Genomic DNA, 19,050 nt, shown 5'->3' with positions numbered 1-19,050 from the left:
CCGGTGTGCAGAAATCAACCTCCCAGGGCAGAGAAGGGAGGAGAACAAACCTGGGAGGGATAAAAGGAAAAGTAACCAATAAGCATATTAGTGCTGATCCTTGGAACTCTAGGATAAAGACCATCCTAGCCATTCCAGAGAAGGAACATCATCAGGAATTCATATTTTCCCTGCCCTAATTTTCCACTTAGACTTGAAACATCTCTTAGCTAGGTTATATGGGTTCTCATCACCACGTAGCCTTGACCTGTGGGCCACTCACCTCTAGAGTTTAGCTTCTGCAAGACTTGCTGGTTCCCCTGAGGGCTTTCTCCTCTGCTCCACAAGCATCAAGGCTCTCTCTTTAATCGTAGTTGTGACGCCCTGTGGCACTCTCCTGAAGGGAGGCTGCTGCCTTAACTAAAAGGGAGGAGTGTGTTGATTTCAGCTCATGAGGGAGCCAATCCTTTGGAAGCACGGGAATCTGCGAGATGTGCTGAGCTTGATGGATCAGAGCGCCTGGGACTCCAACGCCATTCTGAGGCAAATGGCCATCCGAGGACTCGGCAACACGGCATCCGGGGCCCCTCACAAGGTAAAAGCCTTCCTAGGGGGAAAGAGTTCACTTAAATAGAGTTTTGAAATAATTATTTACTAACCCACACCTAGTAAGCGCATAGAAATTAAGTGAAAATCCAAATAAATTGCTGAAGTGGTGGCTCTTGGGTCAAAGTACATGTGACCCTAAGAGAATTTCAATCCCCTTGTCTGGGGGACTCCTACCTATTCCAGGTACACATAGAACAATTTTAGAGATTGAGACCTTGTTTCAATATAGGCGAAGAAACATAAGCAGATAATGTTAGAATCCATCATCAGAGGCCTGTATCACCTGGCTCGCACTGAAGTCGTCTGTGAAAGCTTGAAGGCTCTAAAAAAGATCCTGGAACTGCTCACAGACCGAGATGTGAGCTTCTACTTCAAAGAAATAGTGCTGCAAACAAGAACCTTCTTTGAAGACGTAAGTGAGCCTTTTCAGGAATCTTCCTTTCCCAGAAGAAGTGAGTGAACAGAAAAAGGTTCAGGTCGTGCTCGTAGAAGACAACGTTAGTCCATATTCCTTGGCCGGCCCCTGAGGTCACCTGCAGACAATCCCCACATCGGTTACTGGCTTTCTCCGTCTTTCTGCCTGAGGGTGCTTTCTGGCTTGGGAATCATGACCAGTCTAAGCAGGTTGGGCCAGAATTACTGGGGAAAGAAATGTCCTGGAAAGGACCCTCAAACAATAAGAAGAGTTTGTAAATTCCCCAGCTTCCTCCCCACTCAGAAGGATTGAACACCACTTGCCCATGAGAGTAACGCTCATTAACACTGCCTTTTTTAGCTCTCCTCGCTTCCCTGTCTCATTCCCACTCTTCTGCATGCTTTCTGGGCTCACCTCCTGAATAAATTACTTGCACCTAAATCTTCACCTCATTGTTTGCTTTTAGGGGGAACACAAATCATGACAGTACTCAATGGAGGACTAGGGCCTGAATAAAGACAATGTTGCCTCCAACACTGTCTTTCCCCTTCAAAGACTCTTTTCATCCAGGAGTCAGTAGACTATAGCCAATTGACCAAATCCAATGCACAGCCTGTTTTGGCAAATAAAGTTTTATAGGAACACAGCCATACTGGTTGATTACATATTGTCTATGACTTCTTTCACACACCACTAGCAGACTTTATAAGCTGTTACCAACACCATATGACCCACAAAGTTTAAATTATTTAATGTCTGGTCTTTTATAGAAAAGGTTTGCCAACCACCAATGTACTCCATAGCCCTGATTTCAAAAAAGCTCAGTCAGCAATCCTAGGCAGAGGAGGGTCATTTTCCTCTATACCTTCTAGGCAACTACATTTGGGTATTTATTTTTGGTTTATTCACTGCCATCTATGTAAAGATCTATTTTACATCTAACTTAAATCTATTATTTTGTGACCTAAACCTGTTTCCTCATGTTCTGTTATCAGAGGAGATGGAAAACTGCTAGTTGCCACCTCTAGTGCATCTTTCATAAACATTAAGGCTTTATTAAATTACCTATTTACCGTCTAGTCTCCAGACTGAAAAAAATCACCATTTCCTTCATTATTCATCATAAACCTAATTTTTCTGCTCATTAAATATTTTGCAAGCCAGTGACTGAGTTAGTTCTCTAAATTAGACCGGAGTAGTATTAAATAGAATCTAAAGAAAAATTACCTCTCAAGTCCAACCTTTTCCTATTTATTTGCTCCAGTTTTTTTTAATCTTCCCCTTTCTTTCTGACTCTGCAATTCATTAACCATACAGACCCCTAGAATTTAGTCTGCAATATATGCTCACGGTCAATAATTCTTTAGTGTTGTGTTTCTACAGTTTCCTTGTCTATGTGCTAAGCTAAACCTGGCCTTTGAAAACAGCTTTCTGCTTGTTTCCAATTATTTTCTCCAATTTACCAATATCACTTTTAATTCTCATCTTATTCTGAAAAATGCTTACTGGGCTCCAGCCCAATTTAGTAAATCTTCTGTAAAAATAACAAAGATGTTCTCTCTTTCATTACACAGATAATTGATGACAATCTTTAACAACAAAGAGCTGAAGTCATCCCTACAGAACCCCACCTGTTAGGTTTCCTGGGTTATTGTCGATCCAACAATAATAATAATTCTCTTAAATCTGAGCCTCTGGTAAATCACAAGTCTACCTAACAGATTTGTGATCAAGATAATGTTTCTTAGTATTATTGCAGAAGAAAAATCAATCTAAAGTCTTGCTGGTTGTTAGACCTTTCTCATTCCTAATATATATCAATTCCATCATGTTTGCATAAAAGTAAAGTTGGAAAAAACTTGGGTCTCTGTAATGACGCACTATTTATTTTCCAGTAATACTATCTTTCTGCAGATATACTTAACTCTATGACACTGCCCCATATTTTTCTGTAGATTAAGCATGCAATTCTATAATGGCCAAGTTTTCTCTTTTTTTTTTTTTTTTAATATCTAAGTACTCTCTTGGAATTCTCAAAACATGGCAACACTTTAGTGAAGCGGTAAAACAGAAAATGCGGCTGCTGGCCTGAGCTCCAGTCCCTTCTTGCTACTGTTGCCACACTGTCACTCTGAGCTTCACTCTCTGTGATTCCATTTTCTCAACGGAAAGCGGGGACATTGGACTAGATTTTCTCTAATATCTCTTCCAGCACCCAAAAAACTTTTTCCACTTCTTTTTTCTGCTTTTTTATCATCCCAGTTGGTTGATTCTTCTGGGACCTATCATTAGATCCCGATTTTGGAAAATTTGTAAGTTCTTTTTTGAGTAAATTCCTCTCCATCTTTTTGATATTTTGGTTTTAGTTTGCTTTCTTTTTCTAAAAAAAGATCTTTTAAAAAATATATCCTGACCTTCTTCCTAAAATATTTTAGGAAGTGTTTCTACTTTCGTTTTCATTATACAAGGTTACATCTCATGTATTCATTTAACTTTTCTGACCTTTTCCCAGAAATCCATCTTTATTTTTCTGGAAAATCTATATTAACTTTATTTTTTATGTTTATTATTTAACTAAATAATATTCTTCTACTCAGGACTACTTTTGCTTTTATCCCACTTCATTCATATGGGTATTTTAAACTAGTTTTCTTGGACTGAAAAAAAACTTTCCATATAATTCATCTCACTTCATTTCCTTCCTTTGTTGGAACTCCAAACCATATCATCAACATATATAAGATAATAGGAGACCATCTTTCTCCATCTTACTCTTTGTTTCTTCAAATCATTGCCTACCATCTTGCACAAAAAGCAAGGAAATTCCTGAGCTTCACATACTGAAGAGTAGGGCCAGGCACTTGTTTATTTAAACTCTTTCTGAGACCCAAGGCCCACATTCCTGAGCTGCCTGTAATCCCTTTAGAAAGTGTTTGTCTCTTAGAGAAGAGTCCTAGGCCTTGAGCAATTTAGATAAGAAGCCCCATAATTCTAGGCTAGTGAGGCAACCAAGCTAATTTAAGAAAAATACACAACCAGCAGGAGCCCTTCCTGGCCTTCTGCTGCAAGCAATACTGTCTATCATTCCTGTGGTCACACTTCCCTCACTAGCTACTCAAAGACAGATATCAAGTCTCTGGCTCTACAGCATCACTTAAACCCCAGACTCATTTTTTTTTAAACTAATGTAGTACGTGGAGAGAGCATCTGGGAAAGGAAGCAAGTTCTTGGAACTGTGACAATAATGCACCAGTGCCTGGGTCCCAGCCTTCCTTTGCTGAAGTAGAGTGAGACAGGCTGCGGCCAAGGGTATGCTGGCAGGGAACGGCCTGTGAGAGGATTTTCACCCACCATATGTAACTGTCACCACAGGAGCAAGATGATGTGAGACTGACTGCTATCTTCTTATTTGAGGATATGGCATCCCTAACAGGAAGAAGGTGGAAGATTTTTTTCGCTGAAGAAATTAAAAAGAGCTTGATTTCATTCCTTCTTCACCTCTGGGATCCCAATCCCAAGATTGGAGCTGTAAGTTGCCCTCCACAAACACCTGCACCTCCTCCTCTCCCTGTGGCTGAGAAGTGCCAGTAAGCCTGGTCTAGCTGCCCTAGAAGCCAGATCCAAAGTCACCCCTGAGGGCTGGGCATGGTGGCTCACGCCTGTGATCCTAGCACTTGGGGAGGTGGAGGTGGGAGGATCGCTTGAGGTCAGGAGTTCGAGACCAGCCTCAGTAAGAGTGAGACTCGGTCTCTACTAAAAATAAAAGGAAATTAGCTGGGCAACTAAAATAGAAAAAAAAATTAGCTGGGCATGGTGGCACATCCCTGTAGTCCCAGCTACTTGGGAAGCTGAGCAGGAGGATTGTTTGAGCCCAGGAGTCTGAGGTTGCTGTGAGCTAGGCTGACACCACACCATGGCATTCTAGCCTGGGCAACAGAGAGAGACTCTGTCTCAAAAAAAAAAAAAAAAAAAAAAAAAAAAAAAAAAAACAAAGTCACCTGTCAGAACTGAACCTGAAAACCTCTTCTCCAATTCTGGGTTCTTCTTGCTATCTCATCCCAAGTTTGCTCTCCCATCCTTGAAACTGGGAAGGTGCCGGCAATGACTACAGAGCCCTTCATACCACTGACTTACTGCTCCTTTACCAATATTATTCAGCATCATTTCCCTTCTGTAAAGAGATCCTAGCATTATGGACTGTGACACAGAAAACTTATTTTTTAGGCTTGCCGTGATGTCTTGACCGTCTGCATTCCTTTTCTGGGCCTTCAGGAACTCTATGGAGTATTAGACCATCTCCTTGATCATGATCTACCAAGGACCAGGGATTTCTACAGGCAATTCTGTGTGAAACTGGTGAGTGTGCAGTAGATGCTGACTCCAAAAGAGGCAGGACAAGAGACCAGACAAATCCTGGAAAGGCAAACAACATAACAAGGACTCACTGGCCAGAGCCAGAACTGCCTTAGAAAGATAGCAGTGTCCCTTGGTATCCTGCTGCATTGCCCCCTGCTCCTTTCCCAAGTCTCGTCTGGGATCTAGTCTCCTCAGTTCCTGAAACTCACGTCTGTTGATCAATTCTTTAAGCCCAAGTGCCTTCCTGATTAAATTTATATCAAAATAGTCATAAGATAATTTTCAATCAATTAATTTATGACTACATGAGTGTTCACTAGCCTTTAGAGTTCCTTTCTGAGGACCTATAGGATGCTGAGTGTCAGAAAGGGTCACTTTCCAGTTGCCCTCTTTATAATACATCTCTTCTAGGCAAAGAAAAACCAGGAAATTCTATGGATTCTCCACACACACTCCTTCACCTTCTTCACCAGCAGCTGGGAGATGATCAGGAGTGCAGCTGTCAAACTCACAGGTAAGCTCACGTTGTCAGATCCGTCTCCTTCTTTCCATCTAGTTCTGCTTTGACGTTCTCCCTCAAAGGAACATGTTTCCCTCTATAAGCGAAAACTCAGAACCTCTTCTGACTTACTCACTCTTCCCCCATCTGGGCCTCCATGCTACTTCTTTCCATTTCCTAGTCATTGTTCCTTCTTTTCCCTAAGCCTTTGCTCCAAGCCTGCTGCCTCTACATTAATATTTTCCTTCACCTCATGCCTTAGTATAAACCATACTCAGCATTCTAAGCTCAGTTCTAGCTCAGAGGTTTGACAACAACATGATAAAAGTGTGTTGAGGTGGAGGCCTGCAAACCCTGGCTCTGCTGTTTGATTCTGCACAATGTACTTATCCTCTCTCTGTTACTTGTCTGTCTTATCTATAAAACAAAAGTAAATCTCTGCAGATGCTTCTATTATGAAATTCTAAGTCTTACCTTGAATCCTCTTCCAACTGATCCGGCCCACAGTGAGCAAACCCACTTGCGTGGCCCTCCTTAAGACCAAGGTAAAGCCAAAGGATTATTTATTGGATCATGCATATGATCTCCCCAATTATATTATAAACTTTTTGAAGACAGGAACCATATCTGACAACAACCGACCACCCTCCAACAAAGACCATTGTCTTCTTTCTCAAATACACCCTAGATATGTGACCACTGGCAGACATGCCACTGGGGACCCAATAGAGGTCACTCTCCCATTATCCTATGGGATGCAGAGGGAGTCCTATAGTTTGCTCATTCACTAACCTGCCATTTACCTTCTGACCAGGTGCAGAGTCTGACCCAATCCACTTTTCATGGCCTCTTCCCCTATAATGAAATCAGTAACTGTTTCTCCTGTTGACTTTAGATGCCATTGTTCTCAATTTGACCAGCCAATATATGGAATTATTAGACAGAGAACAACTGACCACACGTGAGTACCAGCCCTAGTTTCTGCCCAGCATATTGTCACATTCTTAGGGAAAGTGATTGCTACTCTAAGTTCCATATAGGCACAGAAATTGAAAATCTTAGTACCAGTTATCATCTCTGATGCTCTCTAGACACTTTTCCAGAGTATAAAGCAACCTCCAGCTCCACCCCTTTGCAGGCATCATTCCCAACAGACTACAGTTTTCCAAATGTCTAAACCTACTGATAACAAGGTCAGGGTCTTCTCTCCCCTGATTCCAATGTTAAAATAGTTTCTCAAGTTGTAGCTCTAAATCCTACATTTTGGGGTAAACTGTGAGCAGTAGGACCTGAGCCCCACAGAGGGCTGACCCTTGGTGGGGAGCCTTGCAGAGCTGTAGTAGGTTGGGCCTTGGCTTGAGTTGCCCTTCCTGTGGGACTCTGACCCTCCTCATCCACTTAACTTTGCTTTTCTTTCCGTTTCAGGGCTCCAAGAGCTTCGACAAGACCCATGTATCAGTGTCCAGAGAGCAGCTGAAGCTGCCTTGCAGACCCTCCTGAGAAGGTGTAAAGAGATAAGCATCATTCTGTGAACCATCAGGAAATAAACTACTAGGCTTTTTTCTATTACTGACTCCTGTCTTCATCCTATTAATTCACAAACTTGTAGCAGCTTGAGGAGAGAGGATGGGGATCTTGAAGTGATGGTATGTTTCTTCCTCTCCAGAACCTCCCTGGTGGCTTCCATTAGTAAAAAATACATCCCACAAATTCACTTCAGGGATAACCTGTAATTTGAGTAGTGACAGCCATGTGGCTTTGTGCAGATTAGCCCTCCATCTGGAGAAGCTACGTTCCAGCAGATATCAAAAAGTGACAGGCTTTGCCACACGTGACTCTGCTGCCATTGAGAAGAGGGCCATTGTTGTTTTCCGCACATAGCCCTTTCCTCTCAGATCTTTGTAAGCTTTGAATTACTACCCACAGTGTTCTCTTTTTAAAATACAGTCTTATGATAAACTTTAACCTGTCTGTTCTCTCCCAGGTTGTAATTTATGTGTCAAGAGTATGCCAGGTACTCTTCTATAAAAGACACCTTCTGACATTCTATTAAATCTCAGTTTCCTTTCCATTTTTATCCCAGGGCAATGGTGTGTGTGTGTGCGTGTGTATGTGTTAACCTTCTTCATAGTATCTGAATCCTAACTCTTCACTATTTTTCACAATGCATAAGTGAAAGTTTGCATACACAAAATTACATACATTAAAAAGAAGTTTCTAACACAGAATCTGGCGCTCATTTAACCCTAATATGATCACTTATTAGGCACACTGTCAGTATGTTCCTTTAGAATGTCCCTGAAAATTCCTATTACTTACATTCTAATCTCTCCATCCTCAAACTCTTTGGGGAAACATCTTTTGTTTCTTCAAAACTTAGGGACCAAAAGAATCTGTTGGGTCAGAGATTCTGGGTCAGGAGGCCATTTATTTATTCATTTAACAAATATATATTGAATGCCTACAATTTTATAAGACATTGTTATAGCCAGCGAGACTAAAACAGTGAGGGAAAAAATAGAAAGACTGTGCCCTCATGGAACGTCTATTCCAGGAAATCCATGTATAAGTTCCAGAGGATAGAGCCAGCCCCCAAGATGGCCCTCAATGGTTCATGCCTCCTGCTATTGATACCCCTGTGCAGTCCCCTTCCACAACAAATAGGACTGACCTGTACAACCAATGCACTACTTCAGAAATAATGGAATGTGACTTCCAAGACAAGGCTGTAATGATATCACACTCTCTTAACTCATTCAGCTGGCTTCTGGTTGAAGCCAGCTGAGGCCACTCACGCAGCCCTATGAAGAGTCCATGTGACAAAGAACTGATGCTTCCTGCAAACAGCCAGCACTAAGTTGCAAGGCTTGGAAGTGAGCCGCCTTCAGAATGGGTCCATGAGCCCCTGTTAGTCTGTAGATGATTGAAACCTCACCATGAGTACAAGCTAAGATTGTGAGATAAAACACAGAATGCCCAGGTAAATTTGAATTTCAGATAAACGTTAAATAATGTTTTCAGTAAAAATATGTCCCAATTATACACTGCACTAAAAAATTATTTGTTATTTATCTGTAATTTGAATTGAGAATCTTATATCTTTATTTGCTAAATCTGGCAACACTCACACAATCTAATGAGGATCTTGAGCCGAAATCACTAAGTTAAGCTACTCCCAAATTCCTGAACCATGAAAGTATGTGAGATAATAAAACTTTGGTTTTTTAAGCCACTAAGTCTTGAGGTGATTTACTATGCACCAGTAGGTAACTATTACACAGAGGGTCCACGATCCCACCAAAATGGTATGCAAATTTCTGTGTATAATTGCACAGGTGCATTTTCTGGGTAATGGCTTTCACTAAATCCTTAATGCAGTCAGAAGCTATCCCCAAGCATAACATACATTAAACAGAGCAAAAAAAAAAGAAAAAGAAGAAGAAGAGGAAGGTAAAGGATTTGGGTTAGTTGACCTCTTTTGGCCGGTTAAGTCAAATGACTTCAAAATAACATTGTCCAGTAGAAATTTCTGCAATGATGGAAATCATCTTTTCTTCTGCACTGATTGATACTGTAGCCATTAGCCACATGTAGCAACTGAGCATTTGAAATGTAGCTAGTGTATCTGAGGAATTATATTTTTAATTTAATTTAATTTAATTAATTTGAATTTAAATAGTCATGTGTCACTAGTAGTTATGATATTGCACAGGACAGTTTCAGAATGTAGGGCAAGAAGTATTCATAGAATTGGGGTTAAGCCACCCCAAAACTATAGGATGTCCTCAACAGGAGTATAAATTCACTGACACAGGACTTTGTCAGATACTTCTTTATATATCTCACCTGCTACTCCCCACTCATCCTAGCATCCAGCAAAGGGCCTTTCTCATAAATTGACTGATGGAAATGAGGTAGAATGGCCACATGAAATATACATTGCCACTGAACCTTTAACTGTCTAAACCCTTATCTTAGAAGGACTCGTTTCACCATGGCAAGAATTTCCAGGACTCTCTTTTCACATCTTGGCTGGATGCCTTACTAGCTATATGACTTTGGAAAACCATGTAATCTTTCTGTACTTTAATGTCTATATCCATAAAATTAGGATAATAATTTTCTACCTCAAAGTGCTATTTGGGGGATTAAATGGGTAACATGTGTTAGTCTGTTCAGGCCACTATAACAAATATACAAGACTGGGTAATTTATAAAAAACAGACTTTGTTGTTCACAGTTCTGGAGGCTGGGAAGTCCAAGATGAGGATGCCAGCAGATTTGGTGTCTGGTGAGGGCCCGTTCTTCATATGAGGTTCCTTCATGCTGCATCCTCACATGATGGAAGAGGTGAATAAGCTGCCTCAACACTCTTTTATAAGGGCACTAATCCCATTCATGAGGGTGGAGCCTCTATGACCTAATCACCTCCAAAGGCACCCCCTTTAATACCAGAACCTTGGGTGCTAGGTTTCAACATATGAATTCAGGAGGGGACACAAACATTTAGACCAAAGCACACGTAAAGCATTTAGAAGCCTAGCATAGAATCATTGTTTAAGCAATGCTAACTATACAATATAAATATTAATATTAAAAAATGTATCACTAGAATCATGAATATTAACATAAAGCCAGTGGTTAGGATATAAAGCCAGCTGATTATGGCACCCCCATGTGGCCATGTTCCTGGCCCTGTGAATGTTGCTGCCCTTCCTAGGAAGCTGAGATGAAGTGGCCATCCCAATTCAGGAGATCTCAGTTCAGCATCTGATGCTCCTGTGAGCTGCCTCACAGTCGTGCTATAAACCCCATCAAAGTCTTCTTACTTGCTCTCATAGCATAGAGCATAAACCACAGTCAGGCTTGTGATAGGAAAGAAATTTAGATCTCCTTTCCCTCCCCAATAATTATTTCTATTAATTTCTCCCAACGACTACTATTCCCCCTCAGAGAGTCGCCATGAGTCCTTCTTGATGCCTCTCTTCCCAATTACTCCTCCACAGGTCCTCTGTGGTTCATCTCCAAAGTCCAAACACAGGCAGGTAAGTTATCCCAGTGAGAAAGACTCCCTGACGGTGTCAGGGAAATAGAGTTACACTGTTGAAGAAATTACAGACTCCTTTTAGCCTCACTCCTGTTGCTTGCCTCACTATTATTTGTACATGTAATCGTTTTTCAACTCATGTTTACTTTAGGATGGAAATTCTGTGTTGTTCACAAACTGCCTGACAGGCTAGCACTGCTTTCAAGAGCTCTGAATCATGTTATTTCACAACTCAGTACTCTGCCCTTTAACCCAACAGTGAGAGCCAGTGTTCTGCTGGTAAATCAGGAATGTTTAGCTTGGCTGACCCTGCTATGAAAGCAATTTTACCAGAAGAGAAGAGAACAAAGATCACAGATGGGAAGAAATAAATAGGCTTCCAGAGAAAGAAGTAGGAGAAGTTGCTTAACTCGAATTGTCTCTGTACTGTCATTGTTTCAAAGGATAAAATACAAAAAGAGACGCTTCTTCTGGAGCCCTTAAAAGACTCTGAAATTATAGCAAAGATTTTCTAATAGCACTTTATTATTACTCAATCTGGTTTCCAACCCAACCATTATCCCTCAGATTGTCTAAGTATAGAATTCAAGAATGCATGGTCAATCTGAAGTAATAGTAATGTCGGGGTTAATCAGGAGCCCCTGGCAGAAAGCAACTTTCTGGCATGTAATTTATATAGCTGCATCCCGGGAATTATCATTTCTTGAGATTTCTCTTTATTATTCATTTATTTCAGGTATCCCTTAAACCAGGACACGAGAAAATGTGACGGACTCAAGAGGAACATGAGGGAGGGACAGTGGAATTCATTGCAAATGTGTGTGTGTGTGTGTGTGTGTGTGTGTGTGTGTAAGAATGCCAAGTCATGACCTGAAAAATGGCATTAGCTTCCTACCTCTACTTTGTCCAACTTTATTTATCCAACGAAGCATCCTTACTTATTTATATTCCTTCGGGACAAAGTGTTCTGAATTTTATTTATTGAATTATGTGGCTATCCTGAAGGCAAGATAAATTTGGAGAATATAATTTTGCAAAGATATGTGACTCACAGCTTCTTTTTCAATTTAGGAGCCATTGAAAAACACAAAGATAAGAAATTCCTCCTTCTACATTACCCACCACATTTTTCCAAATATTCTCAGGGTATGAACTGAGAATTAAATTGGCCAGCATCCCAACACTTTCTTAACTGCACAGTGGTCAAAAACAGGCCCTATCTTGGAAATGTAGAGCCTTGCACACTGCCTATTAGCCTGTAGAACAAGTTAACTGGGACTTTTCAAATTTTTTCAGAAAAAGTAGGGGAGAGTTGAAATCCATGTTTATCCTGCTCCCGGTGGAATCATAAGTAAACTATTCATTATCCCACATCCAATCATCAGATGGTGTGCTCTAGTTTGGGATCCTGAGAATGTGGGACACTCGTGGGCAGGGCTCATGAGTGGCAGTGTTCCAGTCCATTACATTCTCTTTTTTTTTAATTTCAATAGATTTAGGGGATACAAGTGGTTTTTTGTTACATGGATGAATTGTATAGTGATGAAGGCAGGGCTTTAGTAAACATTGCACCAAATAGGTAATTTTTGATCCCTCACTCCCTTCCCATCTTCCTACCTTCTAAGTCTCCAAAGTCCATTATACCACTCTATACAATCGTGTGTACCCAATGCTTATAAGTAAGTACATGCTGTATGTGTTTCTGCATTCCTGAGATACTTCACTTAGGGATTATGGCTTCCACTTCCATCCAAGTTGCTGGAAAAGACATTATTTCATTTTCTTCTATGGCTGAGTAGTAGTCCATGGTATATACATATAATGCATTTTCATTATCCATTTATCAGTCGATAGGGTCTTAAGTTGATTTTGTATCTTTGCAATTATGAATTGTGCTCTGATAAGCATTTGGATACATGTGTCTTTTTGATATAGTGACTTCTTCCCCTTTAGGTGGATACACAGTAGTGGGATTGCTGGACCAATGGTAGGTCTACTTTTAGTACTTTGAGGACTCTCCATACTATTTTCCATAGCAATTGTATTAGTCTACATTTTCCACCAACAGTATATAAGCGTTTCTTCTTCACTGCATAAAAACCAACATTTATTGTTTCTTGACTTTTTAATAATGGCCAATCTAATAGGGACAAGGGGGCATCTCATTATGGTTTTAATCTGCATTTTCCTGAATATTAGTAATGTTGAGCATTTTTTCATATGTTTGTTGGCCATTTGTATATCTTCTTTTGAAAAACTACTGTTCTTGCATTTTGCCCACTTTTTAATGGGGCTATTTGTTTTATTCTTGCTGATTGGTTGAGTTCCTTGTAGATTCTGGAAATTAGCCCTTTGTTGGATATATATTAATAGTTCATGAATATTTTCTCTGTAGGTTATTTATTTACTCCATTGATTATTTCTTTTGCTATGCAGAAACTTTTTTAGTTTAATTAAGTCCCAGGTATTTTTTGTTTTATTTTGGCAGCCCTTTGTCAGAGGTATAGTTTGTGAATATTTTCTCCCATTTGGTAACTTGTCTATTTACTCCATTGATTATTTCTTTTGCTATGCAGAAACTTTTTTAGTTTAATTAAGTCCCAGGTATTTTTTTGTTTTATTTTGGTTGTACTTGTTTTTGGGATCTTAGTCATAAATTCTCTGCTTAGGACAATATCCAGCAGAGTTTTTGCTACATTTTCTTCTACAATTTTTATGGTATCAGGTCTTACATTTAAGTCTTTATCCATTTTGAGTTAATTTTGTGTAAGGTGAGAGATAGGGATCCATTTTTATTCTTCTGCAAGTGGCTACAAGTTTCCCAGTATTATTAACAAAATAGAGCATCCTTTCCACAGTGTATGTTTTTGTCTGCTTTGTCTAAGATCAGTTGGTTGTAGGTGTGTGGTTTTAATGCTGTGTTTTCTATTCTGTTCCATTGATCTATGTCTCTACTTTTATACCAGTACCATGCTGTTTTGCTTACTATGGCCTTATAGTATAATTTGGAGTCTGGTATTGTGATGCCTCCAGATTTGTTCTTTTTGCTTAGGATTGCTTTGGCTATTTGGGCTCTTTTTTGATTCCATATGAAATTTAGAATTGTTTTTTTCTAATTCTGTGAGAAATAACATTGATATTTTGATGGAATTGCATTGAATATGTAAATCACTTTGGGTAGAATGGACATTTTAACAATATTGGTTCTTCCCATCCATTAGTATAGGATGTTTTTCCATTTGTTTTTTGTGTCATCAACAATTTCTTTCATCAGTGTTTTGTAGTTCTCCTTGTAGATACCTTTCACCTCCTTGGTTAACTATATTCCTAGGTATTTTATTTTCTTTGCAGCTATTGTAAATAGTATTGAGTTCCTGGTTTGATTCCCAGCTTGTCCGTTCTTAGTGTATATGTTCATTTTGTAACCTGAGACTTTACTGAATTTAATTATCAACTCTAGGAATTTTTGGAAGAGTCTTTAGGGTTCCCTAGATATAAGACCATATCATAGGCAAACAGGGAAAGTTTGACCTCTGCTATTCTGATTTGGTTGCTCTTCATTTCTTTCTCTTGCTTGATTGCTCTGGCTAGGACTTCCAGTATTATACTGTGTTGAGTAGAAGTTGTGACAGTGGACATTTCTTGTCTTGTTTCACTTCTTAGGGGGAATGCTTTAAATTTTACCCCATTCAGTATTATGTTGACTGTGAGTATGTCATATATCACTTTTATTATTTTGAGGTATGTTTCTTTTATGCCTAGTTTGTTAAGGGTTTTTATCATGAAGTGGTGCTGGATTTTATTGAATGGCTTTTCTACATCTATTGAGATGATCATATGGTTTTTGTTTTTAATTCTGTTTATGGTGAATCACATTACTGATTTGTGTATCTTGAACTATCCTTCCATCCCTGGATGAAACCCACTTCCATTTTATTATGGGGAATTATTTTTTTGATGTACTGTTGGATTCCATTTGTTAGTATTTTGTTGAAAATTTTCATGTCTATATTCATAAGGGATATTTATCTGTAGTTTTAGTTTGTTTTTTTTTTTTTTTTTTTTTTTGGTTCCATTATTTCCCGGCTTTGGTATCAGGGTGATACTGGCTTTGTAGAATGAATTAGAGAGGATTCTTCTTCTTGATGTTATGGAACAGTTCCAGTAGGATAGGTATCAGTTCTTTGTAGGTCTGGTAAAATTTGGCTGTGAATCCATCTTGTCCTCCTTTTTTTTATCAGGAGGATCTTTATGACCGATTGAATCTTGCTACCCAATATTGGTCTGTTCAGGATTTCTCTTTCTTTCTGATTCAAGCTTGGGAGGTTGTGTGTTTCCATGAATTCACCCATTTCCTCTAGATTTTTTTGTTTGTGTGTATGGAGGTATTCATAGTAGTCTCAATGATCTTTTATATTTCTGTGTCATCAGTTGCAATGTCTTATTTTACATTTCTGATTGAGATTATTTGAATCCTCTCTCTTCTTTTATTGGTTAATCTACCTAGTGGTCTGTTGATTTTATCTTTTCAAAGAACTAAATTTTTATTTCGTCAATCCTTTCTTTTTTTTTATTTCAGGGTATTATGAGGGTACAAACATTATGGTTACATTTTATGTCTTTGCCTCACCCAAGCAAGGGTTAGAGGCATGCCCTTTCCCTCTACAATGCTCCCCATTTCATTAATCCTTTGTATTTTTTATTTGTTTGTTTCTAATTTGTTTAGTTCTCCTCTGATCTTTGTTATGTCTTGTCTTCTGCTAGCTTTGGGTTTGGGTTTTCCTTGTTTTTCTAATTCCCTGAGATGTGATATTAGGTTGTTAATTCATAATTTTTCTGTCCTTTGATATAGGCATTTAATGCTGTGAACTTCCCTCTTAACACTGCTTCTTCTATATCCCAGAGATTTTGGTAGCCTGAGTCACCATTGTCATTTAATTAAAAAAAATTTTGATATCCATCTTGATTTTGTCATTGACCCAAAGATTGTTCAGCAGCAGCTTGTTTAATTCCACATTCTGTACGGTTTTGAGAGTTCATCTTGGAATTGATGTCTAGTTTTATTCTACTGTGGTCTGAGAAGATGCATAGTGTGATTTCAATTTTTTTAATTTGCTGAGACTTGTTTTGTGGCCTAACGTATGGTCTATCTTGCAAAATGCTCCATGTTCTGCTGAGAAGAATGTATATTCTGTAGTATTTGGATAGAATGTTCTGTAAATGTCTGTTAGAGTCCTATTTATGTCCAGTGTTTCTTTGTTTATTTTCTGCATCAATAATCTAATTCTATCAGTGCAGTGTCAAAGTCCCCTACTATTATTATGTTGCTGTTTATTTTATTTCTTGGGTCTAGTAGTATTTGTTTTATGAATCTAAGAGCTCCAGTGTTGGCTGCATATATATTTAGGATTGTCTTATCTTCTTGTTGCATCAATCCCTTTATCATTATATAATGACCATCTTTGTCTTTTTTTACTATTGTTGACAGTCTATTTTATCTGATATAAAAATAACTACTCCTGTTCAGCTTTAAATATTAATGTTACTCTTTTTTATCATTAAGTTCTTTGCACTCCCCATCCCAAGATTGAGTTTCAATATTTCTTTTCAGAAGAGATGGTACTTCCCAGCCTAAGTTGCTCAGGACTTGTATTAGGTCTTTAAGGCTCTGACAATATAATATGAAAGAAAAAAGTATCCCCAGAATCTGCAGAAACACTACATCAGGCTTTATAAATTTACTTTGATCTTTTTGCGCTCCTTGAAAATATTGACAAAGGGCAAGCTTATGACGTAAGATTCCTCACAAACCCACTGACTGAAGTAACAGGTTTGATCAATAAATCCCAGCAGTTCACAGCTCTGTGTCTGCCCAAAATGCTTATATTGAAGCCTTAAGCTCCAAAGTGATGGTATTTGGAGGTGGGGCCTTTGGGGGATAATTAGATATAGATGAGGTCCTGAGAGTGGGATCCTCATGTTGGTATTAGTGCTCTTATAAGGAGAGTAGAAGAAAAACTCCCTCTCTTTCTGCCATGTGAGGACACAGTGAGAAGGTCACCATGTGCAAACCAGAAAGCAAGCCCTCAACAGACACCAAATCTGCCAGCACCTTGGTCTTGGCCTTCCCAGGATCCAGAACCATGAGAAATAAATGTTTTTAATTTAAGCCACCCAGTCTTTGATATTTTGTTGTAGCAGCCCAGACCGAAAGACCTTCTTTCTCCCAACAAAATGTGAAAGAATGTTCATTGAAAGATTGTAATTCCCATCTACATACAAAGAAACTGTTACCTCCAGCCACCTCCATCGCTAGAAGAAGGAGCAGCAGTCTCTTGATAAGCCAGCATCCCAAGATCAACTTTCCCAGAACTTAGGATAATTTGTTAATATTGTTTAGATCACAGCAATTTCCAAGCTTCCTCCTTAAGCCTTCTGCCCCCTTCTCTGCTGTAGTTCTCAACTGTGAGCCTTTTCAACCTCAATTAATGCTCCACAGAGAAGGTTAGAAGAAGTCCCCTAACTATATTCAAAATTAGGAAGTAAGAAAATTAGAAGGGACATACTTCCCATGGCACAAAAGAAAAAGTATGCCTATTTAATTCCCTGCCAGCATTTCAGAATACCAGCCATACAGGTACAGTGAGAGACCACCCCTACATAACTCATGAAATCTGCAAGGCACAATTCACATATAACTGCCACTGGTCTGCAGGACAGTAAAGGGACCAGCACTACCCTGAAAGGCAGAAAAGCCACTTCCAGACCAAGCCTTCTGCTAACCAGCTGTGTGACTGTGGACATTCGATTGAGTATATACAGCCAGTGTACTGAGCAATTGTGGGGGTTGGAGGTACACATAACAATGTAAGACAAGTCCCTATCCTTACCAGGCTAGAGGGGATTTGGGGACCAGATCTCCTCAAAGGTGCTTTTCTGTCAACTTTCATGAATCTGTGCACCATGTCCATGCTAAATAGCCAATTATTATGTTATTATGAGATTCAAGATACTTTGGAAGACTCGTTATCATCATACCAAAGCCATTTAATCCTATAGGGCCACAAGAGTCCAATTAGTGGGCTTGTGCACAGTTTTACATCAAGCTCGACTTCAGCAGTTGCTCTTGGTGCTATCTGAGCAGAGAAGAGTTTCTGGACCTAGGGTTCCATTGAGGCCCCTCATTAAATACTGCCATAATGCATACTTGGGTTGTGTATGGTCTAATGATACACATGTTAATCACTTTCTCTTGAGATGTCAAGCAAAATTTTCCTTTGATAAGAAAATTCCATTTCACTATTGCTGAAAATCCCTTTGACCTCTCTGTGTTCCCAGTCAACTTGGTCAGCTGATTATTTTGTAATGGACCCCCAAGCCAGCATCACATAAGCTCCATTTTTCCAGCCAACTTTTCTCTGTCTTTGACATCATTGATCTGCTATGTGCCTAAGTCCCCTTCCCTGAAATTCAGTACAAGTCTCCTCTTGTAGGGACACATAAAAATAACAGCGATAACAAAGCAGTTCTCATGTTTGTCCTTTCGCAGGAAATTGCCCTCAGCCTGTGAATCAAAAAGACCATTTTAATGTTCTTTCTTCTTTTGCCCACCTTCTCACCTCCAGCCCGCCCCTTTTGAAACAATGATAGTCTTTCCATCTGGTCCTGTTAACCCCTGGCTGAAAAAGAAAATTTTTCTACGTGATTGATATTTTGAGTGTGAATCTAGAGCTTTGCCTTCAGAGCCTGACAGAAAGAAATAAAAAGACAAATTATAGGTGCTTTGGTTGTCACAGCAGGGGCTCCTATCACGCCATCAGCTTTCTTGTCCACAAATGTGTGAGCTGCCTGAAAGACTAAGGTAATTGAAAGGCAGGCATAAACCTCCCTAGTTTCTCAGATATTAACGGAAATTGCCTCCTACAGAGGTTGTTTTCTGGGTTAGTGTTCTGAAAGAGAAACAGGCCATTCTGTTTCTAACACAAGTATTGAATACACTTTAACTAGTCCATCAAGGAAGAAAAATCTCAGTAGACTGATATGGCCACTCAGTTCTGCCAATCCTGTAGTAAGAATGGCCCAATATCTATCTATCTATTTATCTTTCTCTCTCCCTATTTCTCTTTTCTCTTCTCTTCTTTTTCT

The 19,050-nt window shown here is 39.3% G+C and overlaps 1 protein-coding gene across 1 annotated transcript in view; it reads left to right on the top strand.

Annotated features, from left to right (window-relative positions):
* Positions 1–7,419, top strand: part of MROH2B (maestro heat-like repeat family member 2B) — a 55,922-nt gene extending 48,503 nt beyond the window's left edge. Inside the window, exons 32-38 of the mRNA XM_012649565.1 lie at positions 428–574; positions 818–1,000; positions 4,376–4,531; positions 5,228–5,359; positions 5,771–5,873; positions 6,754–6,819; positions 7,284–7,419. Coding sequence (XP_012505019.1) covers positions 428–574; positions 818–1,000; positions 4,376–4,531; positions 5,228–5,359; positions 5,771–5,873; positions 6,754–6,819; positions 7,284–7,390 — 894 coding nt within the window. The 3' untranslated portion in view covers positions 7,391–7,419. The remainder of the gene's footprint in view (positions 1–427; positions 575–817; positions 1,001–4,375; positions 4,532–5,227; positions 5,360–5,770; positions 5,874–6,753; positions 6,820–7,283) is intronic.
* The last annotated feature ends 11,631 nt before the right edge of the window (positions 7,420–19,050 follow it).

The sequence above is a fragment of the Propithecus coquereli genome, unplaced genomic scaffold (genome assembly GCF_000956105.1).
Source record: "Propithecus coquereli isolate 6110/MARCELLA unplaced genomic scaffold, Pcoq_1.0 Scaffold110, whole genome shotgun sequence".
Lineage (NCBI taxonomy): Eukaryota > Metazoa > Chordata > Mammalia > Primates > Indriidae > Propithecus > Propithecus coquereli.
Note: the sequence above shows the minus strand (reverse complement) of the source record. Positions and strands in the feature narration are given on the sequence as shown.